Source organism: Ostrinia nubilalis, chromosome 21 (assembly GCF_963855985.1).
Source record: "Ostrinia nubilalis chromosome 21, ilOstNubi1.1, whole genome shotgun sequence".
Lineage (NCBI taxonomy): Eukaryota > Metazoa > Arthropoda > Insecta > Lepidoptera > Crambidae > Ostrinia > Ostrinia nubilalis.
Window position 1 is genome coordinate 5,201,174 of NC_087108.1, and position 27,062 is coordinate 5,228,235.

Sequence of the window (27,062 nt, forward strand, 5' to 3'; positions counted from 1 at the left end):
ACGAAAGTATTAAGAAACATGTCATATATTTATATTTCGTATTTTTTCCGTGGTCCAGACCGTCTTACCTGCTAGTTTTATGTACAAAACTGTAAAAATTCATACCAAATGTTACTTCTTATATTTAGCAATAATATTGAATTCATTTTATAACTTCACAACATAAATATATGCATTTCATTTAAATTAATTTCCATTTCATAAACAGTTCTACAAAAACACAAGTAAAACGGAGAGATTCCAAAATAAAAAAATTACAACTTCATTAATAACCGCAAAATTAAAATTCAAATGTCAAGACAACGACTACAAAAAGAATTAATTCATTAAAATCTGTAATAATAATAAAATGAAAAAATATATGGCATACTTCTATCAATAATAACATTAATTTAATTCATTTAATATGGACATAGCCGAAGATATGTGAGATCCTTTGTGTATTGAATTCCCGTAGCCAGAGAAATAAATTGCTGTATAAAGTTACAAGCAATACACACATATCATATAGACAATCATCCTAAAGTCGAGACGTTACAAAATTCATTTCAAACGTATGTACAATACATTAGATGCTAAATTTATTAATACATAAAATACTTTAAAATGTCGGAACAAAACATATCTTGGAATTGATAAAATTCATGGAAATACATAACAAGATCACGTTTAATCTATTTTCACGAGGAATTCCTCTACTTCTAACTTTTGCCGCATTATCGCGGATAGCACCACCTCGGTACTGCAGACCACGTTTAGGGTTTTTTCAGACTGCAGTAGGTAATAAACTAGGTGTAAATCGTTGGGCACAGTCAGCACTAGATAGCTGAAGGGTTTTTGCGTGTGCATTTCCTGGATAGAGACGTAGGAGCGTCGGTTCTTCTCGACTTTTCCGCCGCAGAGTTCGATCATTTCAGTGAGCGCGGATCTTGAGGGCTTCACACAAGGGGTGAGGAAGAAGGTGATTCCTTCGAAGAGCTTCCTCCTTTGCTCGCCCGATAACAGCACCTCGCCAATGTCGCATTTGAACATGCTGTTGAATGCTTCGTCCCTGTGAACAATTTAACGGACAATGTCAATAGGTATTCAATATTATAGCTTAGAGAAGGTGATTTGCGGGCATGTGACCAAGACATTGTGAGTAAATAAATCTGTTATATTTTCTAGACTATGCATGTGCTAACTTGACCCCAGAAACGGAAAGACCGAAAACATCTAAAAAAAACTTTTACAATGAATGGCTTTTTATTATAAAACAAAGGCAAAAATAAAAAAAGGAAGAAGGTAGTTCGAAATATACACTACCCGCCAATTCGAAGTTAATTAATGACGCACGATTCAAACATTCGACGGTTATTCACTCGAGGCCTAAAATCGTGTTTCTTGCCGTATTATACTGCACTAAGTGCCATAAGTGAATATTTTGGTGATTTACTGGAACTGATCCCTAGACTGTAAATAATAATGTACTTGTGAAAATGAACGTAAAGCGCGTAAGCGGGCCCACCAGTGGATGGTTTTTTTTTTCAAAAACAGAAGGACTACGCGGTAAGTGACAAGTGACTCTTTCATTTTTAGCAAACTTTCGATCGTTTATGTATGTGTAGGATACGAAGTTGTAATCTTCATTAATTATTCTTTTTTATTCAACGGTTGCTGACGTCACGTGACTCTTTCATTGTTAGCAAACTTTCGATCGTGTGTGTATGTTTAGGATACGAAGTTGTAATCTTCATTAATTATTCTTTTTTATTCAACGGTTGCTGACGTCACGTGACTCTTTCATTTTTAGCAAACTTTCGATCGTGTGTGTATGTGTAGGATACGAAGTTGTAATCTTCATTAATTATTCTTTTTTATTCAACGGTTGCTGACGTCACGTGACTCTTTCATTTTTAGCAAACTTTCGATCGTGTGTGTATGTGTAGGATACGAAGTTGTAATCTTCATTAATTATTCTTTTTTATTCAACGGTTGCTGACGTCACGTGACTCTTTCATTTTTAGCAAACTTTCGATCGTGTGTGTATGTGTAGGATACGAAGTTGTAATCTTCATTAATGATTCTTTTTTATTCAACGGTTGCTGACGTCACGTGACTCTTTCATTTTTAGCAAACTTTCGATCGTGTGTGTATGTGTAGGATACGAAGTTGTAATCTTCATTAATTATTCTTTTTTATTCAACGGTTGCTGACGTCACGTGACTCTTTCATTTTTAGCAAACTTTCGATCGTGTGTGTATGTGTAGGATACGAAGTTGTAATCTTCATTAATTATTCTTTTTTATTCAACGGTTGCTGACGTCACGTGACTCTTTCATTTTTAGCAAACTTTCGATCGTGTGTGTATGTGTAGGATACGAAGTTGTAATCTTCATTAATGATTCTTTTTTATTCAACGGTTGCTGACGTCACGTGACTCTTTCATTTTTAGCAAACTTTCGATCGTGTGTGTATGTGTAGGATACGAAGTTGTAATCTTCATTAATAATTCTTTTTTATTCAACGGTTGCTGACGTCACATGACCCGATGATACATACCTGAGCTCGTGCGCCGCCTCGTCAGCGAACTTGCCCTGTCTCTGGCTGTCGCGCACCCACTCGCAGCTCAGCAGGTGCTTGACGCTGACGAGGCACGCCACCAGCTTGCTGGTCCGAACCAGACGCTCCATCACTAGATGTGTAGCCTCGGCTGCTGACGTCACTACCAGCCCGCCCAGTTGCCTGTGGAGTTGACGAAACATTAATAATAAATAAACATTTCTAAGTAATATTTATAAACTTACTACTTGATCCAATGAGGTATTTCAACTTTTTAGCTACATAAAAAAAAATTATATTTGAATAAATGTCTAAGATCCATTAAGTTAATAAGAAGTTGAAATAATAGGATGAAGGAAGAGTGTCTGAAATGTTTTGCTATGCGAACAAACTAAAACGAGACTATTGAACTAATACACAGCTATGCTCCTAATGAAAATAATATGAAGAGTAAATTAATTAATTTAAAACTAAAATAACGAAATACACAACGATGTTTACACTTAGACTGTATGATGAAATTAATTCGATAAACTAACGATAAGTAGGTACATCCATATTTAATCAATTCCTTTCATTTTCGCTTCGTCTTCAATGACATTTTCATCAGAATCATCGCTGAAAAATTGAAAAACAAAGTAAATAATACGAATATTAGATTGAGCATTTATCGCAATGCAAGGGGGCTGCTGCAGCGGCGGGGACCGCGGGCGCTATGTACTCGTAATAGGTACTAATTTTTCACTTTACTGGTCATGGTGTGGCACTGCTAAGAACAGAACCCGCGGCGCTAGATGCAGCGGGGGTTGCTGCTATTACGACTCGAGCGCAATAAAGCCTGTACAAGTACAACCCACCTAACAATAGCAGCGATTCTATTCTGGTCGTGGTGTGGCACCGCCGAGAACAGAACCCTCGGCGCTAGATGCAGCGGCGGTTGTTGTAAGGCCGCGGGCGCGGGCGGTCGCGGCGGCGACAGACGCGGGCGCTTGGCGCGGCGCTGCGTGAGCTTTGTCTAGTTGTAATAGATGCTATATTGCAACGAACAATCTACTAGTCGATAGTTTACCTGACAATAACCGCGAGTCTGTTCTGGGCACCGCCGAGAACAGGAACCTTGGAGCTAGATGCAGCAGAGGCTGCTGTATCGGCGCGAGCGCAGTGGTGAGATGCGCGGGCGCTATTTAGTTGCAACAGATGCTATTTTGCAACAATTTTTTGTGACCTGGGAAAAGAGTGCCTTACCTGACGATAGCAGCGAGTCTGTTCTGGTCATGGTGTGGCACCGCTGAGAACAGAACCCTTGGCGCTAGATGCAGCGGCGGTTGTTGTAACGCCGCGGGCGCGGGCGGTCGCGGCGGCGACAGGCGCGGGCGCTTGGCGCGGCGCTGCGTGAGCTCTATCTAGTTGTAATAGATGCTATTTTGCAACAACCTGTCTAATATCGATGACTTACCTGACATTAGCAGCTAGTCTGTTCTGGTCATGATGTGGCACCGCCGAGAACAGAACCCTTGGCGCTAAATGCAGCGGCGGCTGTTGAAGGGCCGCGGGCGCGGGCGGTCGCGGCGGCGACAGGCGCGAGCGCTTGGCGCGGCGCTGCGTGAGCTCTGTCTAGTTGTAATAGATGCTATTTTGCAACAAACAGCCTCTATAATAGTGTTTTACCTGACAATAGCAGCGAGTCTGTTCTGATTATGATGTGGCATCGCTGAGAACAGAACCCTTGGCGCTAAATGCAGCGGCGGCTGTTGAAGGGCCGCGGGCGCGGGCGGTCGCGGCGGGGACAGGCGCGGGCGCTTGGCGCGGCGCTGCGTGAGCTTTGTCTAGTTGTAATAGATGCTATTTTGCAACAAACAGCCTCTATAATAGTGTTTTACCTGACAATAGCAGCGAGTCTGTTCTGATTATGATGTGGCATCGCTGAGAACAGAACCCTTGGCGCTAAATGCAGCGGCGGCTGTTGAAGGGCCGCGGGCGCGGGCGGTCGCGGCGGGGACAGGCGCGGGCGCTTGGCGCGGCGCTGCGTGAGCTTTGTCTAGTTGTAATAGATGCTATATTGCAACGAACAATCTACTAGTCGATAGTTTACCTGACAATAGCAGGAAGTCTATTTTGGTCATGGTGTGGCACCGTTGAGAACCGAACCTGAGCTGAGAAACAGTGGAGGTTGCTGTATCGGCGCGGGCATAGTGGTGAGATGCGCGGGCGTTATTTAGTTGCAACAGATCCTATTTTGCAACAATTTTATGTGACCTAGGAAAAGGTGCCTTACCTGACGATAGCAGCGAGTCTGTTCTGGTCGTGATGTGGCACCGCCGAGAACAGGACCCTTGGCGCTAGATGCGCTTGGCATAGTTGGCGCGGCGGGGACAGACGAGGGCGCAGTGGCGAGAGGCGTGGGCCCTATGTACTTGTAAATAGGTGCTATTTTCCGACCCGCTTGTACAACTGACCTGAAGATAGCAGCTAGTCTGTTCTGATCATGGTGTGGCACCGCCGAGAACAGGACCCTCGGCGCTAGATGCAGCGGCGGTTGTTTTAACGCCGCGGGCGCGGGACAGGCGCGGCGCTGCGTGAGCTCTGTCTAGTTGTAATAGATGCCATATTGCAACGAAAAGCCTCTATAATAGTGTTTTACCTGACAATAGCCGCGAGTTTATTCTGGTCATGGTGTGGCACCGCCGAGAACAGAACCCTCGGCGCTAGATGCAGCGGGGGTTGTTGTAAGGCCGCGGGCGCGGGCGGTCGCGGCGGCGACAGGCGCGGGCGCTTGGCGCGGCGCTGCGTGAGCTTTGTCTAGTTGTAATAGATGCTATTTTGCAACAACCTGTCTAATATCGATGACTTACCTGACAATAGCCGCGAGTCGGTTCTGGTCATGATGTGGCACCGCCGAGAACAGGACCCTTGGCGCTAAATGCAGCGGCGGCTGCTATTACGGCGCGAGCGCAGTGGCGAATGGCGCGGGCCCTATTTAGTTACAATAGGTGCTATTTTGCAACGAATCTATGCGACTTTGTGACTTCGTGACCTGGGAAAGTTGCCTTACCTGACAATAGCAGCTAGTCTATTCTGGTCATGGTGTGGCACGGCCGAGAACAGGACCCTCGGCGCCAGATGCAGCGGGGGTTGTTGTAAGGCCGCGGGCGCGGGCGGTCGCGGCGGGGACAGACGCGGGCGCTTGGCGCGGCGCGAGCTCTGTCTAGTTGTAATAGGGGCTATTTTACAACAAACACTATTATCGATGATTTACCTGACGAAGTCTATTCTGGTTATGATGTGGCAACACCGAGAACCGAACCCTTGGCGCTAGGTGGAGCGGAGATTGCTGCAGGGACGCGGGCGCGGCGGAGATAATAATATTCGTAGGTACTGTACGATTGAAATAGATACTATTTTCCACCCAGTTTGTACAACCTACCTGACGATAGCAGCGAGTCTATTCTGGCCATGGTGTGGCACGGCCGAGAACAGAACCCGCGGAGTTAGGTGCAGCCAGGGTTCTTCTAGCGGCGCAGGCGCTTGGTGTGATGCTATGTAATTGAAATAGGTGCTATTTTGCAACAAACGTGAACAGTTTGACGTTTTATTTGTGGGTGCATCACCTGACAATAGCAGCTAATCTTTTCTGGTCATGGTGTGGCACCGCCGAGAACAGAACCCTCGGCGCCAGATGCAGCGGCGGTTGTTGTAAGGCCGCGGGCGCGGGACAGGCGCGGGCGCTTGGCGCGGCGCTGCGTGAGCTCTGTCTAGTTGTAATAGATGCTATATTGCAACGAACAATCTACTAGTCGATAGTTTACCTGACAATAGCAGGAAGTCTATTTTGGTCATGGTGTGGCTCCGTTGAGAACCGAACCTGCTGTATCAGCGCGGGCGCAGTGGTGAGATGCGCGGGCGCTATTTAGTTGCAACAGATGCTATTTTGCAACAATTTTACGTGAACTGGGAAAGGGTGCCTTACCTGACAATAACAGCTAGTCTGTTCTGATCGTGATGTGGCACCGCCGAGAACAGGACCCTTGGCGCTAAATGCAGCGGCGGCTGCTATTACGGCGCGAGCGCAATGGCGAATGGCGCGGGCCCTATTTAGTTACAATAGGTGCTATTTTGCAACGAATCTATGTTACTTTGCGTGGCCTGGGAGAGTTGCCTTACCTGACGATAGCAGCGAGTCTGTTCTGGTCATGGTGTGGCACCGCTGAGAACAGAACCCTTGGCGCTAAATGCAGCGGCGGTGGTTGTAACGCCGCGGGCGCGGTTGGTCGCGGCGGGGACAGGCGCGGCGCTGCGTGAGCTCTATCTAGTTGTAATAGATGCTATTTTGCAACAACCTGTCTAATATCGATGACTTACCTGACAATGGCAGCTAATCTATTCTGGTCATGGTGTGGCACCGCCGAGAACAGGACCCTTGGCGCTAAATGCAGCGGCGGTTGTTGTAAGGCCGCGGGCGCGGGCGGTCGCGGCGGCGACAGGCGCGGGCGCTTGGCGCGGCGCTGCGTGAGCTTTGTCTAGTTATAATAGGAGTTATATTGCAACGAATAGTCTACTAGTCGATGACTTACCTGACAATAGCCGCGAGTCTGTTCTGGGCACCGCCGAGAACAGGAACCTTGGAGCTAGATACAGCAGGGACTGCTGTATCGGCGCAGGCGTAGTGGTAAGATGCTTGGGCGCTATGTAGTTGCAACAGATGCTATTTTGCAACAATTTTATGTGACCTGGGAAAGGTTGCCTTACCTGACAATAGCAGCTAGTCTGTTCTGGTCATGGTGTGGCACCGCCGAGAACAGAACCCTTGGCGCTAGATGCAGCGGGGGTTGTTGTAAGGCCGCGGGCGCGGGCGGTCGCGGCGGGGACAGACGCGGGCGCTTGGCGCGGCGCTGCGTGAGCTTTGTCTAGTTGTAATAGGGGCTATATTGCAACGAACCGTCTACTAGCCGATGGTTTACCTGACGATAGCAGCGAGTCGGTTCTGATCGTGGTGTGGCACCGCCAAAAACAAAATCCTCAGAATTAGATTAGATGCAGCCAGGGTTCTTCTAGCGGCGCAGGCGCTTGGTGTGATGCTATGTAGTGCTACTAGGTGCCATTTTGCAACAAAAGTGAAGTTTGACGTGCTGTTTGAGGGTCTCACCTGACGATAGCAGCGAGTCGGTTCTGGTCATGGTGTGGCACCGCCGAGAACAGGACCCTTGGCGCTAAATGCAGCGGCGGTTGTTGTAAGGCCGCGGGCGCGGGCGGTCGCGGCGGCGACAGGCGCGGGCGCTTGGCGCGGCGCTGCGTGAGCGCTATCTAGTTGTAATAGGGGCTATATTGCACCGAACAGTATACTAGTCGATGGTTTACCTGACAATAGCCGCGAGTCTGTTCTGGGCACCGCCGAGAACAGGAACCTTGGAGCTAGATGCAGCAGGGACTGCTGTATCGGCGCAGGCGTAGTGGTGAGATGCGCGGGCGCTATTTAGTTGCAACAGATGCTATTTTGCAACAATTTTATGTGACCTGGGAAAGGTTGCCTTACCTGACAATAGCAGCTAGTCTGTTCTGGTCATGGTGTGGCACCGCCGAGAACAGAACCCTTGGCGCTAAATGCAGCGGCGGTTGTTGTAAGGCGGCGGGCGCGGGCGGTCGCGGCGGCGACAGACGCGGGCGCTTGGCGCGGCGCTGCGTGAGCTCTATCTAGTTATAATAGGGGCTATATTGCAACGAACCGTCTACTAGCCGATGGTTTACCTGACAATAGCCGCGAGTCTGTTCTGGGCACCGCCGAGAACAGGAACCTTGGAGCTAGATACAGCAGAGTGGTGAGATGCGCGGGCGCTATGTAGTTGCAACAGATGCTATTTTGCAACAATTTTATGTGACCTGGGAAAGGTTTCCTTACCTGACAATAGCAGCTAATCTATTCTGGTCGTGGTGTGGCACCGCCGAGAACAGAACCCTTGGCGCTAGATGCAGCGGCGGTTGTTGTAACGCCGCGGGCGCGGGCGGTCGCGGCGGCGACAGACGCGGGCGCTTGGCGCGGCGCTGCGTGAGCTCTATCTAGTTATAATAGGGGCTATATTGCAACGAACCGTCTACTAGCCGATGGTTTACCTGACGATAGCAGCGAGTCGGTTCTGATCGTGGTGTGGCACCGCCAAAAACAAAATCCTCAGAATTAGATTAGATGCAGCCAGGGTTCTTCTAGCGGCGCAGGCGCTTGGTGTGATGCTATGTAGTGCTACTAGGTGCCATTTTGCAACAAAAGTGAAGTTTGACGTGCTGTTTGAGGGTCTCACCTGACGATAGCAGCGAGTCGGTTCTGGTCATGGTGTGGCACCGCCGAGAACAGGACCCTTGGCGCTAAATGCAGCGGCGGTTGTTGTAAGGCCGCGGGCGCGGGCGGTCGCGGCGGCGACAGGCGCGGGCGCTTGGCGCGGCGCTGCGTGAGCGCTATCTAGTTGTAATAGGGGCTATATTGCACCGAACAGTATACTAGTCGATGGTTTACCTGACAATAGCCGCGAGTCTGTTCTGGGCACCGCCGAGAACAGGAACCTTGGAGCTAGATGCAGCAGGGACTGCTGTATCGGCGCAGGCGTAGTGGTGAGATGCGCGGGCGCTATTTAGTTGCAACAGATGCTATTTTGCAACAATTTTATGTGACCTGGGAAAGGTTGCCTTACCTGACAATAGCAGCTAGTCTGTTCTGGTCATGGTGTGGCACCGCCGAGAACAGAACCCTTGGCGCTAAATGCAGCGGCGGTTGTTGTAAGGCGGCGGGCGCGGGCGGTCGCGGCGGCGACAGACGCGGGCGCTTGGCGCGGCGCTGCGTGAGCTCTATCTAGTTATAATAGGGGCTATATTGCAACGAACCGTCTACTAGCCGATGGTTTACCTGACAATAGCCGCGAGTCTGTTCTGGGCACCGCCGAGAACAGGAACCTTGGAGCTAGATACAGCAGAGTGGTGAGATGCGCGGGCGCTATGTAGTTGCAACAGATGCTATTTTGCAACAATTTTATGTGACCTGGGAAAGGTTTCCTTACCTGACAATAGCAGCTAATCTATTCTGGTCGTGGTGTGGCACCGCCGAGAACAGAACCCTTGGCGCTAGATGCAGCGGCGGTTGTTGTAACGCCGCGGGCGCGGGCGGTCGCGGCGGCGACAGACGCGGGCGCTTGGCGCGGCGCTGTCCAGTTGTAATAGGGGCTATTTTCGACCCAGCTTGTACAACCTACCTGACGATAGCAGCGAGTCTATTCTGGTCATGATGTGGCACCGCCGAGAACAGGACCCTTGGCGCTAAATGCAGCGGGGGTTGTTGAAGGGCCGCGGGCGCGGGCGGTCGCGGCGGCGACAGACGCGGGCGCTTGGCGCGGCGCTGCGTGAGCGCGGCGGCGGCGCTCCGTTTGGCGCGCTCGTTGGACTCTTGCGTTATGTTTATGGGCATTTTCCACGCGTCTGGGGGTAGAGATTAAATATAAATAAATGAAAAATCTTCAAACAACTGTATAAGCCATATTGTGCAAATAAAGACTTTGATTTGATTAATAAAAATCTCTCTAAAGTCCGGTCGCCGAGCAGATAGAAATTCGTTAAATGACCCCAAGCTACCCATCCTTATCGCTCGCGTGTAATTATATTGCTGTCGCGATTGTGCTACAGGCGACAGCAGTGAGTGTGCGAACGGGTAACTTGGGGTCACTGGACAAAATTCGATGTGCTCGGCAACCGGACTTTAGTCCCACACTAAGTAAAGCTTGTACTATGGGTACTGGACAACGGATTAAATTGAGAACTAAAGGGAAAACGACACGGGAAGTAGAGTGGTTTTTGTAACGTCAAACGTCAGCGAGACTTCAGATCTCCTTCAATTTATATGCTCTGTCACGTCTTATTATGTCAATGTCACCCCTCTTGTGCTCCTCCTATACCTCAGGCACTGACTGAGTTATTATGCGCTAGGTCAGTATGGTACAGAAAGTTGAGTGAGATACTTATTTGAACATCAATAATTTAGTAATTATCATTTATTTTACTAGTAAAAAACTTACTCATCAGATGAGACACCAAACTGTAATCCATCCTAAACGGACTGGCTAGGTTGAATTGCTGATATTTGGCGTTCTCGATCTGAAAAAGAAACAAGATGTGAGTAGGTACATGAAAAAAGTAATCTAAACTCAACGACTTCCAAACCTTGAACTGCTGTTTACAACTGCTAATACTCTAGTTCTAAAGATACCTTAGAAGTAAAGCACACGATAAGATATGAAAAAATTTCATCGCATCGCTCGTGTGCTCCCACAGATATTTCTATGTAAGATGACGCAGCGACATCGACGCCGCAACACGTGTGCTTTGGCTCTTGTGTATTTATGTGTTCCCGCGCTTACGTTGTCGTCATGGGTGACGTCACTGCGCTGTCTTAGGCTATGTTCACATGTAACGCGCGTTAACGCAGGTCAACGCGGAATTAAATTTATAAAGAGTTCATATGACAAGCGCTAACGCGCGTTGCGAGGAGCTCGTCAGTCTGTTTCGATAGAGCTTAGAACATGGACGTGGAAGAAGCTATTATTTTTGTGGTTATATTATAAAAAAATATGGAAAAAGAAAACGGACGTTACATAGCTGTCAAAGCGCGCGTCAACGCGCGATTACCTGCGTCTAGATACTTTTTCTCTGAGGGCCACGTCAACGCTCGCTGACGCGCGTTAATGCGCGCTCATGTGATCGGTTGTATGTTAATACTACGATGTCTAGTCGCGCGATTTGAAAACGCGCGTTAAAATTTTACCATCTGAACATAGCCTTATTTTGTGGCGCTGTGCTTACCTGTGCGAGTGCACTCATGTTGCCCAGTAGTAAGTCCGTGAGCCAAGCCGCAGTGACCACTGGGATGCCCCACTCGCGCGTCATTACTGTCGCCTCGCGTGTGTCGTCACGGGTGACGTCACTGTGTGCTCACCTGCGCGAGTGCACTCATGTTGCCCAGTAGTAAGTCCGTGAGCCAAGCCGCAGTGACCACTGGGATGCCCCACTCGCGCGTCATTACTGTCGCCTCGCGTGTGTCGTCACGGGTGACGTCACTGTGTGCTCACCTGCGCGAGTGCACTCATGTTGCCCAGTAGTAAGTCCGTGAGCCAAGCCGCAGTGACCACTGGGATGCCCCACTCGCGCGTCATTACTGTCGCCTCGCGTGTGTCGTCACGGGTGACGTCACTGTGTGCTCATGTTGCCCAGCAGACGTCACTGTGTGCTCACCTGCGCGAGTGCGCTCATGTTGCCCAGCAGTAAGTCCGTGAGCCAAGCCGCAGTGACCACTGGGATGCCCCACTCGCGCGTCATTACTGTCGCCTCGCGTGTGTCGTCACGGGTGACGTCACTGTGTGCTCACCTGCGCGAGTGCACTCATGTTGCCCAGTAGTAAGTCCGTGAGCCAAGCCGCAGTGACCACTGGGATGCCCCACTCGCGCGTCATTACTGTCGCCTCGCGTGTGTCGTCACGGGTGACGTCACTGTGTGCTCATGTTGCCCAGCAGACGTCACTGTGTGCTCACCTGCGCGAGTGCACTCATGTTGCCCAGTAGTAAGTCCGTGAGCCAAGCCGCAGTGACCACTGGGATGCCCCACTCGCGCGTCATTACTGTCGCCTCGCGTGTGTCGTCACGGGTGACGTCACTGTGTGCTCACCTGCGCGAGTGCACTCATGTTGCCCAGTAGTAAGTCCGTGAGCCAAGCCGCAGTTACCACTGGGATGCCATTCGCGCGTCATTACTGTCGCCTCGCGTGTGTCGTCACGGGTGACGTCACTGTGTGCTCACCTGCGCGAGTGTACTCATGTTGCCCAGTAGTAAGTCCGTGAGCCAAGCCGCAGTTACCACTGGGATGCCATTCGCGCGTCATTACTGTCGCCTCGCGTGTGTCGTCACGGGTGACGTCACTGTGTGCTCACCTGCGCGAGTGCACTCATGTTGCCCAGTAGTAAGTCCGTGAGCCAAGCCGCAGTTACCACTGGGATGCCATTCGCGCGTCATTACTGTCGCCTCGCGTGTGTCGTCACGGGTGACGTCACTGTGTGCTCACCTGCGCGAGTGCACTCATGTTGCCCAGTAGTAAGTCCGTGAGTCAAGCCGCAGTTACCACTGGGATGCCCCACTCGCGCGTCATTACTGTCGCCTCGCGTGTGTCGTCACGGGTGACGTCACTGTGTGCTCATGTTGCCCACCAGACGTCACTGTGTGCTCACCTGCGCGAGTGCGCTCATGTTGCCCAGCAGTAAGTCCGTGAGCCAAGCCGCAGTGACCACTGGGATGCCCCACTCGCGTCATTACTGTCGCCTCGCGTGTGTCGTCACGGGTGACGTCACTGTGTGCTCATGTTGCCCAGCAGACGTCACTGTGTGCTCACCTGCGCGAGTGCACTCATGTTGCCCAGCAGTAAATCCGTGAGCCAAGCCGCAGTTACCACTGGGATACCACTCGCGTGTCATTACTGTCGCCTCGTGTGTCGTCACGGGTGACGTCACTGTGTGCTCATGTTGCCCAGCAGACGTCACTGTGTGCTCACCTGCGCGAGTGCACTCATGTTGCCCAGCAGTAAGTCCGTGAGCCAAGCTGCAGTTACCACTGGGATGCCCCACTCGCGCGTCATTACTGTCGCCTCGCGTGTGTCGTCACGGGTGACGTCACTGTGTGCTCATGTTGCCCAGCAGACGTCACTGTGTGCTCACCTGCGCGAGTGCACTCATGTTGCCCAGTAGTAAGTCCGTGAGCCAAGCTGCAGTTACCACTGGGATGCCCCACTCGCGCGTCATTACTGTCGCCTCGCGTGTGTCGTCACGGGTGACGTCACTGTGTGCTCATGTTGCCCAGCAGACGTCACTGTGTGCTCACCTGCGCGAGTGCACTCATGTTGCCCAGTAGTAAGTCCGTGAGCCAAGCTGCAGTTACCACTGGGATACCCCATTCGCGCGCGCGTCTGTACTTGTTGCCTTCAGCTCGCTTGCAGATTAGCACTGTGTTGTCGCGCGTCATGTATGGCGTTAGCTGTAAAGATGAAAGTTTGTGTAAAAAACAGGTCCCTTATTACGTTAATGAGGGCTACTTTTTTGCGGTCACCAGTTGGCGCCACTGTAGAGTAAGGTCCTGTCAATTTCTAATGATAGTGGCGACACCTGGTGAGCACTGAAGCGGTAGGACGACTATCGTATTTTCTCGCACTAGGATGGCGCCACTGTAAAGTGGGGTCCTATTACTCAGCAGCTAGTGAACACAAAAACCATAACCCTCATTCAAGTGGCATACTATTATTTTACTTCAGCTTGAAAAACGCATATCATCAGCAGAATACACTCTTCACTTGTCTTTTACACTCATCTCGTCAACTCGATAAAGCATAGACTAGTGTAACACAATCGTAGCCATTGAGATGTAACCATATCTCACCTTAGCTCCTATATGCTCCACGCAGAAGGTAATTCTGTCCCTCTCTTCGTCCCTCCAGCCTGATATGGCGCAGCGATGGTGCCTCGCAGGGCGGTCGCGTGCTGCATACATACTAGGCAAGTGTAACGCCTGCCAGGGCGGCGCTACGCCTCGACGCAACATAGCGTCTGATAGCCAGTATGCGGTCACGCAGCGTTTCGCGTCTCGCAGTGCCTGGAGAGGTAGAAAAAAAAAGTGTAAACTGCAATACAGGATCAGGATGTTATGTACATTTGTACAGACAACAGCAGATCAAGCTAAGCACTGTTCTGTGGCATCTTATACAATGGTAATAGGCGTATTTTGCAACAAAAATGTGTAGTTTGATATGCTGTCGACTTTACTAATACGTAAAACCTGAAAGCAGATTATTCATATACGGGTAAACAACAGCAACAGCCAGACGGCATAGGGTGCTACCCGTCAAGTGATCGTCGCGTGAGCCCTAGGAGGGAGAGTCGCACGAAGTATACGACGATAAAGGATTTGTAGTGAGCGAAGAAGTGTGGCGGGGTCGAGTGCAACTTGTCAAGGCAGACGCAGTTTATTACCCGACTACGCCAGAAGGAGGGTTATGTTTTTTTTATTTATTTGTTCTTTACAAGTAACAGTACATTTACAATTTAATCAGATCTGCTAAACTGTGCAACAGTTTGTCGGTAGTAGTCTCGTGGACTTGTATACTATTTCATAACAAAGAACATAATATTCACATTAATTAACTAGTATAATTAAGTTATAGAAAAGAAATATAGAAAATCAGCATTACATTTCCGCGCACACTTCCAGCAATTTGATCAGTTTTTATACGGAAAGGCCATGGGAATGTTGAGGGATGTTTTATATACGGGTTGGATTGATTACATTTGAAAAACATTATTAATCATGGTTATTTAGTTTACCTGCATGACCACGCCATGTTTCTGAGTCTCGCACAGCACGTGCGTGACGCGCGCACAGTATCCCGCTTCCACCTCTCCACCGCGCCGCACTATTGCTTCTGCCCAGCGAGCCACGCGCTCCGTCCCCCAAGACTGCTGGTATTCCACCTGAAGCATAAGTGTACAGGTTAAGTTCGTTCAGACAGCGATACCGCGTGGTTTAGAAGTGGTTCTCATTGGCAAGGCACTAAGGCGATAGCCGTGGGGTTGCAGTTTGATGCAAACGTACAAGAACTGCCCAGCAACCTCGCGACTAGTGTTTGCAACACGTCTAAAGTGGCGGTTCGCGTCGCAATCGAGACTGAGACGGGAGACCGCGATAGCGAGCGAGATAGCTGCCTCGCGACGCCACATTTAATCTTTTGAATGTCACACTTCTAAGAAGTTGCTATTCGTAAATTTGATAAAAATTGTGACCGAGCGCGGACCCAGACATAACAACTGCGCGTAATTAAATTTACGTATATTTGTAAATCTATAATTTTAGAATAGATAAATACAACAGATTTGTTTATACATATTTCAAATGATACAAATTCAATAGACATACTCTGCCAAAATCTGGGTTTTGGCACGTTTTAAACCCAATTTTAGTTGCCACTTACAATGTGAAACACGCAGCCCAGCAGGAACAGGTCGGGCGGTAGTTTGAGGTTGGGGTTGTGTCCGTAGAACTGCGCGCGCGGCGGCGGCGCCCGCACCGCGCCCGCGTACACCTTGCCGCCGCCCATAGACCGGTTGATTCGATCCGTTTACGTTACGGTCACGTGCTTACGTAGACTGGACGCCTGGTTGACCGCGCGGCGAAAGGCGATACGTTGTTGATTCCTATCCGGGTTGATAAATGTGGTGTGTACGCACGTTTCTCCTTTAGTTACGTCTTACGATATCCACGGGAAGACTGAAGGTGGTCCTATTCTACTCGACCAGAATCACAGCTAATGTCTGGAATACTTATTTCAGCAAAAAGAGTGCTCATACGGTGTCCGAAACTCTTTCGGGATACATTTTGAGCATTGGCGGTGTCAAGGGATTGGAATACTTATGCCCGTTTTCACCATCAATCCCTAATTTTTAAGTGACCCCTATGGTAACACAACAGAAATTTTGTGTTCATAGGGATCACTTAAAAATTAGGGATTGATGGTGAAAACGGGCATTATACTTGTATTATGTTCTGTCTATCGTCACTCACGATGTGGAACACGCAGCCCAGCAGGAACAGAACGGGCGGTAGCTTCAAGTTGGGGTTGTGTCCGTAGAACTGCGCGCGCGGCGGCGGCGCCCGCACCGCGCCCGCGTACACCTTGCCGCCGCCCGCCCCTAGACCGGTTGATTCGATCCGTTTACGTTACGGTCACGTGCTTACGTAGACTGGACGCCTGGTTGACCGCGCGGCGAAAGACGATACGTTGTTGATTCCTATCCGGGTTGATAAATGTGCTACGTACGCATGTTTCTCCTTTATTACGTTTTGCGATATCCACGGGAAGACTGAAGGTGGTCCTATTCTACTCGACCAGAATCACAGCTAATGTCTGGCAAGTGGTTGGAATACTTATACGAAGTGTTTCAGCAAGAAGAGTGCTCATACGGCGTCCGAAACTCTTTCGGGATACATTTTGAGTGTTAGGGTCTGACTAGACTTAAGATATACTATAAATTAAAGGCGGACTGTATTTCATAGGTATAATGATTATAAAATATATCGCTAGTTCGCGCCTACGTGGGAGGGCCGCGTCTGACACCGGTGACGGTCGAGAGGCTGAGTGGGCGTCGGGCACGACGTACGGAGTGTGCCGGCGCCTCGCGCGGAGACGATGATGGCCGATCGATGTCGATGAAGCCCGAGGACCCGAGAAGCGGGAACATTGAGCAATGGCAGTGTATCTAGATTACGTCGTTTGTCACCAATACTGCCGATACCACAAGCACAGATCAGGAACTGGCTGCGTTCCAAAACAGAAGAAAAACACCACACAGAATGGAAAAATAGCGAAGGATGCAGGCAAACAAAAGATGCGGTTCCGGACGTATCGAAAAAGTTCTCCCGCAGCCTCATCAGACTAAACAGGGACAGCATCCGCAAGGTCTTAAGTGTCATAAGCGGACACTGTATGCTAAACAAGCACCTATACAACATAGGTGTCACAGACAGCCCACTGTGCAGGGGGTGCATGGAGGCAGAGGAAACACCGCAGCACGTGCTCATGGAGTGCAGTCTGTAGCGTGGAAGAACAACGGGCTCAATTTCTTCGATCACCACCGTCGCTACGGGAGGCCTGCAGTAGCCTAGACGGGCTGCTCGCCTTCTGGGGGGATCTGGGGTGGTTGGAGTAGGAAGATAAACCACAAATCGCGCACAATGGCCCAATCATGAGGCTAAGTGCGGTATTCGATTGCCCTGCAAAACTAACTAACGTCGTTTGTCACTTACAATGTGAAACACGCAGCCCAGCAGGAACAGGTCGGGCGGTAGCTTGAGGTTGGGGTTGTGTCCGTAGAACTGCGCGCGCGGCGGCGGCGCCCGCACCGCGCCCGCGTACACCTTGCCGCCGCCCGCGACCCCGCCCACCACGCCGCCCACGCCCACGCCCACGCCCACCGCGCCCGCCTACGACAATATTCATTGTAAAATAATGGACAGTTTGACATTCTCCAATAATTCGAAATCACAACTTTTCTAAAAAGACACTTCATTCTGGTCTTAAAAACTTAATTAATTTTAAATTACCTGTAAATTACGAGTTTCGGTCGCATTGTAATTGAAAAAAGTAGTTTATTTGTGTTGACAAGTGACGTCACTTGCTTGTAGTGCCATACAAAATCTATGGGAGATTTTCGTTTTGACAGTTTTAAAAAGTACGTCAATTGATTGGTGGTGTCAACATGTCTATTATGTAAACCCTGGTCTTCTAATATCAATAAATAAATAAACATGAATGGTTAGAAATCGTAATAGAGTAGATGACACCATTGATTAATTGACTTCAATAAGCGAAGAAATTTGCCTAATTTGTCTATCAAAGAAAGCTATGAGTTGAAATTGGTTATTACGGACGCTCCTAACAAACAATTTTTAATTTATTGCAATTTAATTAAATTGCAACAAACAGCAAAAAGAGTTTCCATTGCTTATTAATTAGCGTTTGTTTAAAATTGGATGTGGTCTCATAGACAAACATTAATCTTGTGTGATAGTCAATGGTTGATAATTGCAAGTGAAGTCATTTTTAATTCATTAATAATATTTTCGGCAATTTAATTTTTATTCACACAAGCATAAGCGTGCCACAAATAACATTATGTAAATTTTTTACTATTAGGTTTTTTACTACTGACCTGATGCGGGTGATGATTGAGGAGCAGCCTTGCAGGTGCTCTCACGGCGCCACCCGCCGCGTGCGCCGCTGTCATCAACCTGCAAACAATTTAATTATCTATAAACAACGCTACACTTTAGGCACTTCTAACTAAAAACTTGTCTCCAAAAGACAGAACTACCTAGTTTGGAGGCTGATAGTAAGTCACAAGTGATATTTTTAATGCAATTATTTCTGGAAGATGCAACACGCACGTCTCAATTCGACTCGAGGTGAGGGCTTGGGTCTCCGGTTTTCTTGCGGGATCCGGTTTAATGTAAACACCTAGCCCTGGTCCCCTGTTTCGGGCAAATCCGTTGTCCTAGGTGAGCGACGGGACGCGACTATATCAAGTACTATTTGATATTTTCACGTTAAGTTGCCGCATTTGTTGTTCACCTAGGACAAAGGGTTAGAAAAACTGATGAAATGTAAAGCGAGGTATACCTGAGGGTCCCCGCGGCGGACGGCTCATGGTCGGCGGGCGGGGCGGCGCCCTGAAGCCGAATGCTGAGCATATTGGCCAGAGCCGTCTTCGTCTTGTGATTCACCAGAAGCGCGCCGCCTGCACCTAGCACAGTAATTTTAATTACACATTAACGGGAATAAAAGAAGCTGCTACTAGCCTTACGGGATTAAGATTCGTATTTGGTAACACATCTAGAAACGGTTTCGCAATACACCCAATCGGAGACGAGCCTGGAAGTAGAGAAATCGAATCAAGTGAGTAAACTAGGATTAAAATAGTTCTACAACTACTCCGAACAGTATTTTTACGGATTCGGTGCGGACATAGTGCGAAACCACTATAAGTGTAACGCTCCAGAATAAATCAGTCTTTGTTTAATCTATGCTCGAGTTAGTAGAAAAGACTAGCTTGAGAATGACTAAATAAGAACGATAAAGGAAGTAAGAAAAAAAAAAGAAAATTGTCTTATTTCAAAAGACACCGGACCTAACTTACTTTTCTGCTGTACACCTAAATCTATTTTCCCAGCATTATCAAATTCCCAATCTCAACTTTACATCTCCAACAACAGAGCTCAGTGTACCTTGTTGCTGATCCTGCGAGGCCGGCGCTAATAACGCGTCAACCTGCGGTTCGGCTATGGCCGTGCCCACGACGTGTTGCGTCACGCCCACGCCCACACCCACTCCCACGCCTGGGGCCACCTGTAGAAATGATAACTTCATGAAAAACAATTCAAGTTGGAGCATAATAGTAAATACCGTTCCCTCCTCACTGGTTGGGTTTTACCGCTGCGAAAAACCCAATGGGGGCCAAGCCCCAGGGGCAAGTTAAGTCATTGAACTTGTAACTGTAGGTTAAATTGCAACTTTGCAACTTGAGGCAGTTATTTTTTAATTTAAATGATGTAGTCAACCTACATAATTTAGCATCTTTCATCGCGAGATAAGTTTAGCATCTTATACTCATTTCTATTATCAAATGATACTTATACTCTATTATCAGAATTACATTGCGGATCCAATGAGAACTTACGGGACCAACCTGGCCTTCACTTTTTGGTTTTTATTGGCAATCAAGCTGTACATCCTGGCTACACAGGAGTTGGAGAGAGGTGGGAATAGTCCAATTCTACTTTCAGATAGATTCATATTATGGTACCTGCTTGACGGCGGCGTGGTGGTGCGCCACGTGGTCCCGCTGCGCCTGCAGCTGCTGCAACCGCTGGTACTGCTGCTGGCGTTGTATTTGTAACTGCTGCAGCTGAGCGTCTACCGGCCCGCCTGCTGTACCACCCGCGCCTACTGGGCTAGCCACTGGGCCCGCTCCTACTGTGGAGTTAAGGTTCATTTAGAAACCAGTGGCCACGAATAATGGTCAATGAGAGGAGCACATAGGAACCAATAGCCACTGGGCTCGCTGCCGCTGTCGGAACTCGGAATGGTCAATAAAAAGGGCAGTGGGCCCACCCCTATTGCAGAGGAATGGTCAGTAAGAAAGACATACCTATATGAACCACTGGGCCGTTTCCGCTGTAGAATTGGTCAATAATGTCCTTTTTTGCTTACTTCGCTCCGTTTTGATGGAAATAACCTGCCTGCTATGCCTCGCGAAGAGGCACATCTCGCCTCTTCTCCGCGTTGGTGGAAAACGACCCTCACACTGGTATTCACATTAATAGTACGATATTTGTAATTAGATACATTTAGGCCCGGTTTCCACCAATGCGGAGCGAAGCAGAGAAGTGTTATGTATGAATAAAAAAACCCAGTCAGATTTCATTATTTCTACATCTCTTCGCCGTGTCGCAGAAGCTGTCAAATTCTTTTTTTTTATGTTTCTGCTTTTCTTTTATGTTCGCCATGAGGCAATCTGTTTTCCAACAGTAAGCCATTTCTTTGGTTGATTTCTCAGTTTATCTGTCAAATTCTATAGAAAAATCGTCCGAACGACACTTCTCCGCTTCGCTCCGCCTTGGTGGAAACCTGGCCTTATTCCGAAGATATTCAGAAGATAAGATATTGATTTTACTGAGCGATTTTTTAGGTCTCAATATATTATTTAAACAATTACGTTTTTTACTTAATGTGAAAATGAATGCACTCGACAACTTGTCTGAATAATGATTGTTGGTTGTTACAGAGTTCAAAGCTGATAACTATATTTTCATTAAAATTCACAGGTAGATAACACACATACGTAACTTGCATAGCGTAAATATTTGTAGCACTATCATTTCAAAACTCAAATGGCTAAATTGGAAAAATATTTCTATAAAATAAAGTTTTTAAGAATTTTTATCGTTATTTTTTCAGATAACGGTACTTAAATCTAATTTAATTTAAACATAAAAAAAAAGAAAATTGAACCTCTTACTTTCTGCTTCTGTAATATCCATATAGACTAGTGCAGTGCGACGTAAATTCTTGAAAAATCTATAGAAAAATTCAAAACGCGCCAGCTCCCATGTGTGTGGATGGATAACTGAATTATTGAAAACGCTTAGAACAAAAGCTAGATAACGCATTGAAATTATAATTTGTGATAAAAACCGTCTCACCGGGCATTACTATGGATGAACGTATCATTTAAATAGTAAATCGTACTAGCCTACGCTTATGTAAGGTGCGGGCGATATTTCAAATTCTGTTTCTGCGGTCGCCGACCAAGGTTTCATTCTGAAAATTGTTTGAATTAACCTTCGGATTGTCACTGATAAATGATACGTTTAGAGGTAATATTTTACATTATACGTTCTAGGGATATTGTACAGACTACAGCATTTATCAGAGATTTTTGTTGTAAAGTAGCTCCTATGATAACTACGTAATATCCCTGTGTTTAGCTTGTAGTGATGTCATTTGCACATAACTTACTATTCCACCGCATACTTTTTCATTTAGGCCAGCCGGACTAGGAGCGCCGTGATATACTTTATCGACGTCAAAATGTATGGGGAAAATCAATAAAATGGCGTGATAACCGCTTATCGCGGCGTATATCCTAGGCCTACAGGTTTCCAATAAGGCGGAGCAGAGCGGAGAAGTATCGAGCCGTGAACTTTTTCTATAGAATTTGATAGCAGCGGCAGTGCGGAGAGGAAACGTGGAAATAATGAAATCTAATTGGTTATCCAAAACACTCCTCCGCTCTGGGACCGGGCCTAACCCTTTGTTTTACTTAGTGTATATTAAACCCTATTCTATAAGAAATAACGATGAATATTGATTGAACACTTACCAGGTGACTGCGGGGGCTGTGCCGGCGACGCCGCTGGAATTGTTGTCGCGCGAGCGCCCTGTTGCTGTAGCCATTGGACCTGTCAAACAAAGTTGTTATTATGAAATCTCACTTAAAAGTTGTTAATATTTGAAGCTCATATTATTAGGTTTGATTAGATTATCTTAAAATCATGAGATGCGAAAACTAACCAATGGCAATCTAAAGTGACGCGGTGATCTTGAGACTGTTTGAGGACAGACCTGATCAAGGTTTCGCAGAAGAGTGGTGCTGTGGTTATGACTTTGAGGAGACTTAGAGCATAATCTGATCAAGGCTACGAGGAGCCATTTGTTGCAAGCTATACGAACCATTTAAGTTGGTACATATCTCTAAACAGACTATCGTTAACAGCGGATATATCTAGAGGCTCATGATGTGGTTTAATCTTCAGTCAGGCTGCCATCAAATTGCTGTGGTCTACAGGATTGGTAATAGCTTGGTCTTGGTGGCAAGTGTTACCTGTTGTTGCTGCGTGAGGCCGGGCGGCAGCTGGCTGCGGATGAACGTGACGCTCTGCGGAGCCCCCGCCGGCGACGGCGCGCCCGGCGAACCGGTCACAACTCCTGGTTGCTGTGGGAAGAAACGAAAAAAAAATCATTGTGAGAAGAAATAAGCTTGTAGGATTGGAGTAGTTTCTTCTAGCAGTCACAGCACTAGTTCAACTGTACCACTGCTTTTATAGACAGCTGGCGACGCTTCTGATAAGGCAGTAAGTTATCGTATAAACGTCTGAAAATATTCAATTGACTGCACACACATTTGTTGCGCCAGTGATGTACGCTACATAGATAGTGAAGGTTCTGTAGCTGCACCATGTGTACTATAGGTCTATCTTCTTAATTTGTTTCAAGTTTTGGTATTCCAATAATTGGCTGCCAGCTTACTCACTTGTTACTGCGTTAGTGCTGACGTGTACTGCTTAGGCTGCTAGCCAAGTTTCTGTAGCTGCCCTACAAATACTGTCAGTTATTTGTACCAGGTGTGGGCATTCATATAGTCACCTGTTGCTGCGCCAATGCTGCCACGTGCTGCATGGACAGCTGACGCTACGAATATAGTGCGTTGCTGTGGATCCATTGCTGCAGTTATACCAGGTGTGGGCACTCAGATAGTCACCTGTTGCTGAGGATCCATTGCTGCAGTTATACCAGGTGTGGGCACTCAGATAGTCACCTGTTGCTGCGCCAGTGCTGCGGCGCGCTGCATGGACAGCTGGCGACGCTTCTGCAGCTGCGCCACGAACATAGCGCGTTGCTGCGGATCCATTTGCTGCAGTTGCGCATGGGTTTGCGCATCTAGGTGGATCAGCTGACGGCCTCCGCCGGACCATGAGACCTGTTCAATGAGATTGGATTTAGGAGTGTTATCTGGTAACTAATTTATGTACTAATTATTATACATTAGGACGTGTCAGGGCTGATTAGTTTTATTCTGTTACCTTGCAACTCTTGACTTGGGTACAAATCCTATTAGAAGATACTCAATAACATGACCATGTATGTTATGAAATGTAGGCACAAAATAATTATAAATTCAGTAAGTGCCGAAAATAACTTTGCAGTTAAGAGGCTCAATAGGCAAGTCCCATAATAAATGGAAATAATGTTAATGGTATTTTGGTAGTCAACTGCTGGTATAATGTTTATGAGAAGAACATTGCAAAAGATGGGGATAGTGAGTTAGCATTGTTTGTTTATAGAAATACATGTTATGAAAGTGCAGTGTATGTTAGAAAGAGAAGCAGTGCATATGAAAGAAATAGTGAAAGAAGAAGCAAAACACCAATGGATAATCAAACATCTATATTTCGCTTAATCTATGAAAACAAAAATAAAATCATAATCTTGATAAACAAAACAAAAAAGTAAACATGATTAAAGATAATGAAAAGCGTGAAGGGTAGCAGCACACCAAGCTTTACTCTAAGGCTCTTACCCGCGGGCCAACTGCTCCCGGCTGAGCTATCTGTTGGCGTTGCTGCAAGTACTGCTGCTGCTGCCAGGAGACATTCTGGCCCCCTTGCACGATTTGCTGCCCGCCAGGCGACACTATCTGCTGACCACCCCCGTGGGTGATGATCTGCTGGATACTGCCCCCCGAAGACAGCTGAGTGCCAGCTTGAGGTGACTGCGGCAGCTGAGACAAAACTTGCTGAGTCTGCCCAACAGTTTGACCTATTATTTGCTGACCAGACTGTGTCACAATCTGTTGAGACGACTGAGCAATAACCACTTGCTGTTGTCCCTGCTGGGTGATCACATGTTGGCCCCCTTGAGATAACACCTGCTGAGTCCCTTGCGTTATTATCTGCTGCCCACCCTGGTTGACTATTTGTCCTCCCTGATGCACAATCTGATTCTGAGACACAATTTGCTGTCCACCTTGTAAAGTAACCTGCTGGTTCCCATGCACCAATATCTGTTGTTGCCCTGTGTGCTGATTTATCAACACCTGCTGAGGTGCCTGTACAATTTGTTGCTGCCCAGAACTGTTCAAAAGCTGTTGCTTCTGAACCAATATTTGGTGATGTGTCTGACTAATACTCTGGGCTTGGCTGCCTATAGTCTGCTGAAGTATCTGCTGCGAAGTCTGCTGTATAGTGTGCTGGGGACTAAGCTGCGGTTGCTGATTGTTGATCAACTGCTGTTGTTGTGTCTGCATTATTTGCTGTTGCAATATAACTTGGTTTTGAGGGTTACGAGTCTGGACTAAAGGACTCCTTATGATTTGGTGTTGTCCCTGGACATTCTGGACCATCTGTATGTTTTGTTGTCTCCAAGCACCTTGCACAGGGACATTAGAAGTTTGCTGACTTTGTATTGTCTGTTGTACGGACTGAATTTGTTGACTGATCACTGATTGGCCAGAATTACCAACCAACTGGTTGAGCTGGACTCCTTGCCCTGATTGAGCTTGTGATGATGACACTAATCCTTGCTGATTCACAACACCCATATTTATATTCTGCTGTTGATTTGTCAGTGACTGAACTGTCTGCTGTTGAATTAAGTTCTGATTTTGATTAGTCATCTGTTGTCCTGAGTTAATTAGCTGTTGGTTAATCACTTGTCCTTGTCCCAGGCTCTGATTCAGTTTAGCATTTTGAAGACTTTGTTGCAAGTTCTGTGTGGATTGGGCCAACTGTTGGGCTATATTTTGAACAGCTTGAGACGCACTTTGCTGACTCAAACTTAGACTCTGTTTCATTGAGATATTTTGCTGATTCAATTGTGCTTGTTGAAGGTTATTAGCACTCTGACTGAGCATTTGACTTATGTTTTCAATCTGTTGCTGCGCCGATGTCATAGACGTGTTGGATGTTTGTATATTCTGCTGTATGTTATGATGCTGATTAGATTGAATATGTTGCTGCATCTGATTATTTAGACCCTGATTAATTTGTGATACAGAAACATTCGGTTGAAACTGTTGATTTTGCTGGTTGTTCATTTTGTTTTGTTGTTGCTGCTGCAGCATTTGCATTTTGAGTTGATGTTGTTGTAATAGTTTTTGTTGCTGTATTGATATAGCTGTGAGGCCATGTGGCTGTTGTTGCTGCTGTTGATTGTATTGTTGTTGCTGCTGCTGTTGTTGATGTTGTTGCTGCTGCTGTTGTTGTTGTTGCTGCTGATGTTGCTGCTGCTGCTGTTGCTGCTGCTGCTGTTGTTGCTGCTGCTGTTGCTGCATACTAATTTGTTGTGCTTGTATATTAAGTCCTGGTTGAGACACTATAGTCTGTCCAAACTTCTGCATCAATTGAGCTTGAGTACTTTGAATTTGTAAATTTTGAGATATAATACCCTGAGGCAAGGTCTTACTCATGATACTTGATGTGGGCAGAGAAGTCGTTGTATATCCAATAGAGCTTACGGTCGATGTGGCAATACCTGACGAATTTGCAGTGGACGGAGGATGATTCCAAGGCATCCTCTGTTTCAATTTATCTAATAATGCTTGTGTGCTGTCATCTTTGCTTTCAGCAATATTTTGAGTAGGAACCTCATTCTTTGCTATACTTTCCTCAAAGTCAAAACCAGTGATTGCACTGATACGATCCATTGGTTTCTGTGGCTGAGGAACTATCAGTAATTTAGGGTGGAATACTTCAGCCACTGCCTGTATTCTGGCTCTTATGCTCTCTAGCACCCAATCTGGGGTCACAATTTTAATTCTGTTCGCAGGCAGAGTGAGAGCAGCACTGTATTTCTTGCCTGATGCAGAACCACAAATTAGATGAGTGCACTGAGTGTCCAGATTCAAGCACACCTTGCCACCGTTGAACGTGATGAGAGCGAACAAGGTTTTAGCGTCGGCCACGCTCACTCGAGATACGCAAGCAACAACATTCGTGAAAATCTTGTTCTTGATAGGAGCGTACGGCTTAGCACACGCCAATTTCTTTAACCTAGCACAAGCAAACACCCAGTTCTCAGTCACTGCTGGTATCTGGTAGATGTCTTGAGCATCGTCGAGGTCTGTATCCGCGGCATTTTGACCACAAATTAAATGAGTGACATAGTCTGAGAAATACTTTGTGCTCTCGGCGCCGCCCGACTGCAGAAGTAGTAAAACCTGAAATAGACACCAGTATGATACAAGTTACTTCAAAAAACGCACGTAAACAAATACAAAATAATAAAAATCACACAAAAACAAACCCTTTCCGAGACATCGCCAGACAGGTAATACTTGACATCCTTGAAAATCGGCTCTTGCAAAGTCAAAGAATCTAAGTCGTCAACAATCGTTACCATTTTCTAATATACCAAAATGTTAAAAGAAATTGGTTAAATTAATTAAAAACTCATTTTTATTTATTCATGTAAACGCCAAAATCTCAAGCGAAGACGTCCATGATTGGTGTTGCCATTTATTTTTGAAAAATAAAAATCAACAGAAAATATATGACTACGGTCCACCAAAAGCTTTGTGCGCCAAATATTGTAATCCAAGTGACAGCCTAGAAAAACTACATAGTGTGAAG

At 47.1% G+C, this 27,062-nt stretch overlaps 1 protein-coding gene across 1 annotated transcript; it reads right to left on the minus strand.

Annotated features, from left to right (window-relative positions):
- Positions 1 to 7: 7 nt before the first annotated feature.
- On the minus strand, positions 8 to 26,935 carry LOC135082446 (uncharacterized). Its single transcript, XM_063977241.1, has 26 exons — positions 26,737 to 26,935; positions 24,014 to 26,650; positions 23,252 to 23,413; positions 22,538 to 22,648; positions 22,037 to 22,115; positions 19,958 to 20,127; positions 19,380 to 19,500; positions 18,775 to 18,898; positions 18,308 to 18,386; positions 17,403 to 17,579; positions 14,927 to 15,073; positions 13,986 to 14,198; positions 13,434 to 13,586; positions 10,590 to 10,668; positions 9,779 to 9,996; positions 9,582 to 9,724; positions 9,420 to 9,537; positions 9,224 to 9,376; positions 8,837 to 8,989; positions 8,435 to 8,592; positions 8,273 to 8,390; positions 8,077 to 8,229; positions 7,690 to 7,842; positions 7,288 to 7,445; positions 2,542 to 2,724; positions 8 to 1,051 (listed from the first exon to the last, which is right to left on the minus strand). The coding sequence occupies exons 1-26, from the start codon at positions 26,830 to 26,832 to the stop codon at positions 670 to 672; spliced, it is 6,438 nt and encodes a 2,145-aa protein (XP_063833311.1). The 5' UTR covers positions 26,833 to 26,935; the 3' UTR covers positions 8 to 669.
- Between the last annotated feature and the right edge of the window lie 127 nt (positions 26,936 to 27,062).

What these genes read in the sequence shown, in the direction of transcription:
- LOC135082446 (XM_063977241.1), bottom strand. Translation starts at nt 26,832, where the DNA reads ATGGTAACGATTGTTGACGACTTAGATTCTTTGACTTTGCAAGAGCCG. An exon ending in CGGGAGCAGTTGGCCCGCGG is followed by an intron (nt 23,414 to 24,013) that starts GTAAGAGCCTTA and finishes CTCATTGAACAG; the next exon opens with GTCTCATGGTCCGGCGGAGG. An exon ending in AGATTAGCTGCTATTGTCAG is followed by an intron (nt 9,538 to 9,581) that starts GTAAGGAAACCT and finishes GTTGCAAAATAG; the next exon opens with CATCTGTTGCAACTACATAG.